The sequence below is a fragment of the Neovison vison genome, chromosome 6, assembly GCF_020171115.1.
Source record: "Neovison vison isolate M4711 chromosome 6, ASM_NN_V1, whole genome shotgun sequence".
Lineage (NCBI taxonomy): Eukaryota > Metazoa > Chordata > Mammalia > Carnivora > Mustelidae > Neogale > Neogale vison.
Window position 1 is genome coordinate 103,340,985 of NC_058096.1, and position 10,321 is coordinate 103,351,305.

At 37.0% G+C, this 10,321-nt stretch overlaps 1 protein-coding gene across 4 annotated transcripts in view; it reads right to left on the bottom strand.

Annotated features, from left to right (window-relative positions):
- PEX5L (peroxisomal biogenesis factor 5 like) overlaps positions 1-7,322 on the bottom strand; it is a 226,363-nt gene extending 219,041 nt beyond the window's left edge. For 3 of the 4 annotated variants that reach the window (XM_044251843.1, XM_044251841.1, XM_044251839.1), the window contains exon 1: positions 6,891-7,322. In XM_044251843.1, the coding sequence (XP_044107778.1) occupies positions 6,891-6,911 (21 nt within the window). In that variant the 5' untranslated portion in view covers positions 6,912-7,322. The remainder of the gene's footprint in view (positions 1-6,890) is intronic. The other variant, XM_044251844.1, reaches the window with a different exon arrangement.
- Between the last annotated feature and the right edge of the window lie 2,999 nt (positions 7,323-10,321).

The window sequence follows — 10,321 nt, forward strand, 5'->3', positions numbered from 1 at the left end:
TGGTATGGATATGAGGAAGAAACTCAATTCAAACATAATTGTGATAGCTGTTCTTACCAGCCCCTCTGTCAGTGACATCATCATGTCTCTATGACCTCAGAAAGATACCCAAGAATCAAGTTTTTTCCTACTCTCAGTGCAATAGGTCAGGCCTTGTTCTCCATGTCGATGTTTTCAAACCATCACTTCTCAGATGTTAATGTACATATAAACCACTGGGTATCTTGAGAAATTCAGTTTCTGATTCAATAGATCTGGGATGGTACCTGAGATTCTGCATTTCTAACCAACTCCCAGGTGTTTCATGTGCATTATCACCTGCCCAATCAGATGTTACTTCCCCACATAAACAAAAGATACCATTCAGTATAAGCATTCATGTTACAATCAATACCCATGTGAAAGGAAGTAAAAAGATGTTTTGCAATTCTATCAGCTTCTTCTCATGATGTTTAAATGTTTTCCTGTTTCTCATTTCCTTAAAGAGGTTACATATTTTCTGACATTTTACTATTTTTGATCACTTTGCACAATGGTACTGGCATGGCCCTGCCTAATTCTAGGTAACCAGGAAATATTTCCCCAGAACATTATGAATTTTGCTTATTTTAGGTCATTACTTCATTGACTACAACGGTTTTTCATAGGACACTCAGAGATGCACACACAAACACACATACCATCTCATGGGGACTCTGTGCCCATTTACAGCCCCCCTTCACTCTAGGCTTTATCTACCTCCAAATAGGCATGTTACTCAGTGGGAACTGGCTAAATATCCAGGGTCTTTTTGTTATCATTGCCTTGAGGAAATTTTTATCTCATCTTGATACCATACCAGTTTTAACTCTCAAGGCTATACAGAACAATTGTAGCCTCTCCCTAGTAACTCTTTAAACATTTATATAGAGTCATTGTGGTCTCTTTGAGGCTTCACTTTCCAAGCTAAACATCCCCAGTTCCTTCAATCATTACTCATATGAAATGGTTTGAATTCCTCTACCATACTGTTGTTTTAAAAATTAAATAATTTTTAAGAGGGTGTGTAGGAGTGGGAATTTTGTGGCTTCCTAGGTAGATTTCTGGCATCATAACACCAAACATCTTTTGGAATCTTCATAACTTATAGGTCACCATATGGCATTCTGTTTGGGGGGGAAAAAAAAAGTTTTCGCTATATCAAGTCCCACTTGTAGGGTTTTTCCGGTTTTCTTTCTTTCTTTTCCTTCCTCCCTCCCTTCCTTCCTCCCTTCCTTTCTTTCTTTCAAAATATTTCTTTCTTTCTTTCTTTCTTTCTTTCTTTCTTTCTTTTTTCTCCAGAGGTATGTATGCATGAGCAGGAGTTTTGGGAATTCTTTATGCACCTTCAATGCAAACTCTTCCACCTAGTTCAGATTCACCCCACTTCAGAGCTGCTGGACGGTTTTATGTGTTTTTCTTGCATGAAATGGAGAATAAGTAGCATCTTCCTATCTAAATGAGCTCATTATTTTTCATCTGTGCAATTTCTAACAGTGATTGTCTAAAAAAATACATAGGAATGTCAGTTTAGTAAAATCTCGCATGAAGAATAATAATGGTCATTTATCTAATGTAGTTTTAATAGGAGAAGTAGTACATTGGTACTAATAAAGATCAGTAAAAAGTGACATAATAAGACAACAATGGCCATGTGTTGTATTATACTCTGAACTCTGAACAATCAGCAGTAGTCTGGATATTTAACCAATAGGGTATTACTATTTTCCCATATGTATGCTGTATAATATGCTAATTATAAGATAAAAAAAATCTATCTTAATGGAATGAAGAAAGAAGTTTTCCATTTTGTTCCTAGTAAAGGGAATGGCATAGGTGAGGAGGGGTGGAAATGGGGAAGGTAGAGATGAAGGTCATTAATAGAAATGTAACCACTAATTCACATCACTCTGGTGGTCTTGGTACCTGATACATGGGTTACATGCTGTACAGCAAATAAATTCTGAATTATAAAAGATGATACATATTCAGAAATTTGGCAACCTCATTTCCTTTATCAGTGTATTTGAAATTACATCATGTTTAGATGTCCCCTAACACTCAGATTGGACTTAAGTCTCTTAATAAGGAAACATTAGGCCAGAGTTGATCTTCACTTTTAGTGCAGGAAATGCATACTAGTTATTCTATAAGTGTATCAAGAAGTTAATTCGAGAATATAGAACCTTTAAGCAGCTATAGCTTATGCCTGTGTTGGCAACATGTGATCTCAGTGAAAAGTGTAAAACAGCAGACTGCCAGATGTTTTGACTATGTGAAACATCACATCTTAATGTTTCTTAGGTTGGCCGTAGTAATACTAGAGATTCAAGGATTTTAAAATTAACAAGTTCTGTTCTAACCCTTTCTTAGTCTTTACTTTAAAAATGTCTTATACTCAAAGCATTCATATGTTAGAATTTTTCTTTAAAACACATGTGTTTAGGAAGAATGTTTATAAACCATAAACAAAATCTAGGAAGAACATACCATGTTTCTTAAAGTAAGTATATTATATAAACTACTGGCAAGTATGACTATGACTGGGGAATGATATTTTCAGGTTAATCAAACACTCTGCAATATTATTGCATATGTATTATAAATTTTAAGTGTTGGGAGCTCAGTATTACTCTCATATCAAGCATGATTTCCTTTTAAATATATTCAAGGGCACTTCAAAATCTTCTGGATCTTGTGTCTTAATTTTGAGCACTAGATCCACTGTACACAAATTTCCTTCAGAAGAGTTCTAGTTAGTACCATTTCATTTAGACAATAAATTCATTCAGTAAATGAGTATTAATGCTGATTATCATTCATAGGAAGACTTTGAGGAGACGACGCGGGTGCATTTGAGATGGGGAGGAGGGGTGAGGGGAAGGCAGTAGCTACACCTGACCAAAACCATCAACCCCAGCCTCTCAGGACAGCATTACCACATTCTCCTTAAAACATCTTCTCTTCCAAACTAATCTTCAAAGAGTCTCCTCTGAAAATGCAAATACCACTGCAGAGCATGTGTATGTAGTGTATGTATGTAGTGTACTGGTATTAATTATATCTTTGTCAGCAAAAGGTTGAAAAAAGGTTGAAGAAAGGAAATGACAGAAGAAATGGTGGCATCAAAGAGGAGAAAATGGATCTTTTAGAGAAGTGGATATACCCATGACAAATACTACTTATTTTACAGTTTTGCTTTAGGGTTTCAATTATGACAAACTATTGTTATAGATGTGGAAACATTTTATAATTTTCTCTTGGATTGGCTTCTTCTATTTGTTGTTTCCAGTGAAACTAAATGAATCCCTAGTGGCCAGATCTAATGTATTAACATAATTAATGTTACTCGAGCTGTTCCCTTTCATGAAGGTTTTTTTGAAAAGCTAAGTAAAGTCGTAAATAAAGACAAACACAAAATGTCCTTGGGGGAAGACAAGTAAAATGGCTACTTTCAGAACTATTGATAATCTTACAATTTTTGTCACTTAAACTTTCTTTAGTTAATGTCTTATGAAGCTAGAGGGTGTACAATGTTTCCTCAGCCAGCTTAAATAAATCAGAAAATTCTGGTTTTGAATGCCCATAATGAAGATCAGTTACAATTATGAACAGATTTTTTTGTTTGATTGCCTTCTGAAATAACTTGCTTTTGTAACAAAAAACATTAGTGAGGATGTTTCATTAAAAATAAAAAACAAATCTTAGTTCAAAACTTAAATTACATTGCTCTATATTTATACCACCCCAGAAAAAAAATTCAGCTAAGGAAATATTCAGACACATAATTATTTTGCTCTAATTGGCATTGTTAATTCACATGCACATGTACAAACAAGCATTGTGGTACAGAGTATACAGAGGTATTAAAGAGATTAAGACTGCAGGTTATCTGAGAGGAATAAAGAGTTTGGCCTGAACTGAATCTAAGATATATTTAATTGCCATTGGCCCCCTTGGTCAAAAGGAAAAAAAGAAAGGTAAATCTAAAACAGTCACTAAAGAAACAACTTTTGCTTCAGTTGCTTGGGTGATAAATTCCCCTTGGAAATAAGTGGCAAGGCAGTAGAAAAACAGCACAACTCTGGGGTCCTGCTCCTAAGAAATATACCTGTGGCATTTACTCCGAAACCAAGAAATATATGTTCTGTCTATCTGTGATAGATGTCAACTTTTCAAATGAACTAGCAGAGTGTGTTTTTGAAAGTCTCTGGCTTCTACAATGAATTCAGGTTCTATGGTAAACTGGATGAATTAGCTAGATATAAAAGACTTAATAGACTATTTATAAAATCATTTAGTTGTAAAAATAAAGGCACTACAGGCGTTTTAAATTAGACTATTTTTAAAGGCTTCTTGTGAACATCTCCCCCACTCCAGACTGCCTATTTTCAAAACATTTTATTTTAGAATCTCTTGGATACAGAAAAGAGAATCAGAATGCATAGCAAATGACTGCAAATATTTTGTTTCATTCTCATTTTAAGGTATCAGCCAAGTAACACCAGTGTATCAAATGAACTCCAAAGCTGGCAGAAGTGGTAGTAAATCTGCTCATTCCTGATCCATTTTACCAAATATGTATTCATATTTTTAATAAATATTTTGGAATATTTGGGCTATATATCTTCTCCTTCATGATTACAGTCAGGTACGCACAGGAGAATGATGTTATCTCTGTTAAGGAAGGATTCTTTATTTAACCTGAACATATCAACACAAGGAGATATTGTCTATAGGCTAAATTTTATTCTTTGGGAAACAGACTGGGCTTTTCAGATATAAGCAAATAACTATATTATAAAATCAGGTTGTAATAGGCATTATTTCCGGGGGAGGGGAAGCCCCACTGAGATGATCATATCATTTAATAGCTACTATACTATTAAAGCCTGAGAAGTTGTATGTTTAACATTAATGGTCATTAGTGAATAGGAAAAAAAAAGTATTGTGTTCTGAAATTTTGGCAAGCATATTGATTACAGTCTTTATTTAGTAACGTTTTCAAGTTAATCCTAGCAGCAAAGATCTGTAAATTTTACTGCAAGCCATCATATTTGGCTGTTACAACAGAGAACAAGCAAAAAAACATTAAGTTGGGAACATATGCAGAATCTTACATATTGTTTATTCTTTCAGAGTAAAATGGAACCCTTGGACATTGTTCTAGACAATCAATTCAGGTTTCATTAATATCCTCCCTTGAATATTCAGAAAATTGGGTTAAAATTGTTTTAGGGTGCCTGAATTTACCAGATTGTTGTTTTAATTCTTCATTCACAAAAACATATTTAAATAACAACAACAAAAAACAATGTGGAAAGTTTTTGTAAATTGCCCAAGCAATCAATTATAAATTTTATGTGAATGAACAATTTTCTGAAGATTGACTTTATTCAGTAAAACCTTCCTATTTTACTTCTGTGAAGAAACTGCTTAGGGATAATAAATAGATAATATATAAAATTATAAGTATCATTCTTAGGTGCAGATGGAAACATTAAACTCTAGTAATAATTCTTAATTTTTTTTTATCATTATTGGAATGTTTCTTTGTGGCTAAACTTTCTTATTAACATAGCTTTAATAAGAAACATGCAGATCACATCTATTGTATATATTTAGAAATATACTTCAGTGACTAATTATTTTCCATCAACTGTGATAGAACTCCAGTAAAAATTTTCAAAACAGGATGATGTCAGTAATATGGGAAATGTTTTTGGAATTCTGATAGTGCTGATTCAGAAATCTTACAAAACTTATGAAATTGATTAATGCCATTTTATATAAAAGTAAATTATGGTCTTAAAGAATTTCCTCACAGACTTAGAAAGTAAATATTTGATAATGTTAAGTCATGAATGCAATAACATATTTATCTATTTTCAATTGATCAAATGACACAAAAGCAACATCATCAATATTCACACATGTTACAGACTAGTGTGAAGACACCACATATGATGACTGTATTTAACCATCTTTGGAATGGAAATGAAGCCCAAACATCAAACCTGATGGCTACAGCATTTAGGAACAGCAAAAAGCAAAACAAACAAACAAAACAAAACAAAACAAAAATACCACCCCACCAAAACTCAGTTCATACTTTAGGAAGCTGAGTTAGTACTTCGCTTTTTCCCCCAAGAGTACACCTGCCTTTATAAGGAAGAACCAACCATGTGAATGAGAACTGGAGTCAAGGTTAAAATAATTTTTCCCAAGAGAGTGGAGTGCATCTAAGAGAAGCAGAGGCTTAGCTCAGAGGAGCATTAATAACAAGAGGCAGCACCTCCCCTGAAAAACATTAGAGCCTCTTGGACATACGTTTGAAATTCATCCCCCCAAGTCATCCTATGACTGTAGGGATAAGTGATAATGTTCCACTATTTGAAGGGGGGAAATAGAGCACCGACCATTTAAAAAAAAAATCACTTTAAAAAATAATACAAAAGTGGCCAAGTGTTCTGTCAAGAAACCTTTGCAGATGATAAAACAAAAGCTTTGTCTTTCCAATTATTGTTTGCCCTTCAGCTGACATACATGCCGAGTTCCATCAATAGGATTACAACGGAAACACAGTCATCTCCAGGTTTCCTCTGTTTGGATTCCTTGATCTTGTTTAAAGAAACAGGCTCAGGGAATGCACAGAAAACAAACTTCCCCAATCGAAGTTCTGAGGTCTCCCCCCACCCTCAGAAACCTGTCTAGTTTTACCCATAGCACCGGACAGAAATGTCATGGTCATGTTGCACCACTTCACTTGTTGAATTGTATGAAGACAGCTCTTGACCACAATAACTTAGTGAAGAACCTTGCTCTTAAATTAGCCCCCAAGATTTCTTTCCAGTTCGTTGGTAATGTCTTACCTGCATGTGTCCCTGGTACATTCTGCTTGGGCTTCTTCAGGGCTCCCTGAGGCCGCCAGATGCTTTCCCCCGTGTTTACTTGCACACCAACAGAGGAGAGAAGGCGGCGTGCACACTGTGTTTTAGACCGTGCCTCTGAGCCCGGAGGAAGGCTCCAGGTATCCCGGCCACGGTGGCCTCCTGGCCGTTCTGCGGGCTGCTGGGAACTGTTCTCCGCTCGGGGTGCTGAAAGCGGACACAGGAGAGCGCGCGGAGGAGACGAGGAGCCCAGGCGGCCACGCTCACCCGCAGGCGCAGGTCCTGCTTCACCCGGCGACTCTAAAACTCACTCCTTCTCCACCCAACTCTTTCTCGCTTCCTGCCGGGCTGCCTCATGTCTCTCTCACTATCTTCGTCGCGAACCCCCTCTCCTCCCAACCCTGACGTGAGCTCCTACACCAGCCGCCGCCGCAGCTGCCGAGCGGGGCGCGCGCCGCCCTCCCGGCCGCGTGCCTGCCGAGAGCCCGCGGGGCCGGGCACGCGCGCGCGTCCTCGGCGGGCCCGGGAGCAGCCCGAAGGCGGGGCGCGCACGAGGCGGCAAAGTGCCCGCGAGTGGTGGTCACGCAAGGCGTTCAGGTGCTGCAGCTGCAACCACGGAGATTCCTGCAGAGTCGATGGTCAGATGCAAGAAAAGTGGGAGGAACATGCATTGTCTCTCCAGGGGCCATCAATAACGACCGAGTCTGTCATCCTACAGACATAATAGGCTGAGCGTGGGGGTTTTTGAAGAGTTTACTTCTGTTCTGATTCAGCTCTCACAAGTTGCCTCCATGTCACTACGTGAATAAAGACTCCCCACTCACCCCACCCTCAATTCATTGTTGAGCACTCTATTTAAAATTCCAAATCCCAGTCCCTAAGGGCCTTCCATGATTTTTCTTCCTAGCAGTTAACATCATCTAACATCCCATATATTTTACATATTTTATTTATTGTCTGTCTGTGGAGACGCAATGTTATTTCCATGAAATCAGGGATATTTAGGGAGGGGAGTGTATCTGTTTGTACACGGATGTATCAATATGATATAGTACCACCTGCCACGTGGTTGGTAGTCTAAAAATATCTGTTGAATGAATGGGTCTTTACTATATAATCTATAGGTAGAGTGCATTTACATATGTCTCAAGTTAAAGAGACTGGATAGTTTGATAGTCTTTACATTATAAATGCATAGACATACACACCGTGCGCTGGCATATATGTGTATACCGTGAATACCTAGTTTTGTTGGTAATAAGATCTCCAATTACACAATATGCCCTCCAAGTTGTATGCAGCATGATATGATCCCCAATAGTGTAAACAGCATGATATACCTTTCAAAGATAAAAAATTTATCAGCTCTCTGGGAACATAAATATATATCATATATAACTATATGAAAAGGAAACCAGTAGAACAATCAATATAGTATTCAGAATGTTGGTAATTCTTGGTGAAGAGAGGCAGGGGGAGGGGATAGTGGCATTTTATATGAAGGTTAATTATCTATATCTTAGCTATTAGCTTGGGTTGTGATTTGAGAATATGTATTACCCTGTAAAAATTGCTATAAAACATAACTATGTATGAACTAGTGAGGAAAGGGTGAAATGAATAAAAGAAATGATTAATTCAATACATCTGTGGTCCTAAAACAAGCGACTGAACAGCCAACCAAAAAATCAACCACAAAATGAGTAAGACCTGTAAAGGCAAGAGATATGGAATCCTATTAGATTCTACCGAGAGTTAAACTTGGGAAATTTCCTTTGTCTTCTTTAGACTTCAGCTTTTCCATGTCCAAACCCTGCATGACAAGCTCATTGTTTTATTTAGAAAATTGAGATACGTTCATAGAAACTGTAAACTAAAGTATCACCCATTTTTCTTTTATTGTCCTTTGTAAGATAGAACACTGGAATAGGAGTCAGCAGGCTGAAGTGCTAATTCTGTCTACCTACCTCACTGTTCTTTTGATCAAGTATACTCTCTATTTCCTCATTTTTAAACAATTTTATTTATTTATTTGACAAAGAGAGAGATCACAAGTAGGCAGAGAGGCAGGCAGAGAGAGAGGGGGAAGCAGGCTCCCCACTGAGCAGAGAGTCCAGGACCCTGAGACCATGACCTGAGCTGAAGGCAGAGGCTTAACCCACTGAGTCACCCAGGCACCCCTATTTACTCATTTTTGAAGTAAGGCAAATATCTATTCAGGCTACAGCACAGGGCTGCTAAGGACTGAATACATGCAAAGGGAGTTGTAAATTATAAACCACCATATATGAGTATGTAAACAGACTTTTTTCCAGTCCAAAAAAGATGAGTGATCATTTCCTGAGATGTCAATCTCTACAAATTTAAAAGAGGGGAAATATTTATATAAAATGCTAGCATATTGGTATAAAAATTTGGGGGGAAATTCTAGTTTGATTTGAAAGTGCTAGAGTTCTATGAAACAAGAGTGGGGCCAAATGTTTTCAATCCATTATAAGCTTACCATTACCTAATGGCAAATTCAAGGAGCTATCAACCATAAAAGTATTTGGACCATCATGGCAACTACCTAGAGTTGAAGGTAAAACTCAATATATCATTTTTTAAGAACTGGAGTAACTCATTTAGTTGCTCCCTACATTCAGGAAATCCCAGGAATGTAAGTGCATCTGTGAAGATACACCTGTCTTCATCCATATTTATCAAGAACTGAGTATGTGGAAGTGCTATGCAAAGTGCTGAAATACATTGATAAATAAAACAAACATGCTCTCTATCTTCATTGACCCCATAGTTAGCTTCTGGACAGGAGTACATTTTACCATCCCAGAAAGATAAATTTATCTAGACTTTTCATAAACAAACAAGCCTCTGTAGAGATTCCACAACTTCCCATTTCCTCTATCTAAAAGTTTACATCTAACCTCTTCTAGTCAAACATTTCCCCTTCAGTTTTGAACTTTAATCCTTTCTACAGCACACATACTTCCTTCAAAGCCTATAAATAAAGGCTTTGTGAGCAAAAACACTTGGCTGACTATTAATTCAAATATCAGTATCTTGGGATATCTTTGATTCACAGAACCATCTAGCAGTTTATACATCTCATTTGGTTAGACCAAAAATTGCCATCCAAATCTAGCATTGTAGCTCAAGTAATATGGTGTTTGGGTGCAAAAAGAAACTTTTCATGTGCAAATAGATATACCAATAGAAAATCCATAAGATAAAGCAGGTGTGAATTGCATTCTGGTGAACCCTAAGGATTTTATGATACACATAACAAAAAGCTGAATCATAATATAATTATATTTGTGGAAATCTTTTTTGAAAATTGCAAATAGGTTGTTTTTAAATGATCTTGAAAGGAGAAAATGTGCATAACTTTCTCTCTCCTCTGACTTCAGTAATGG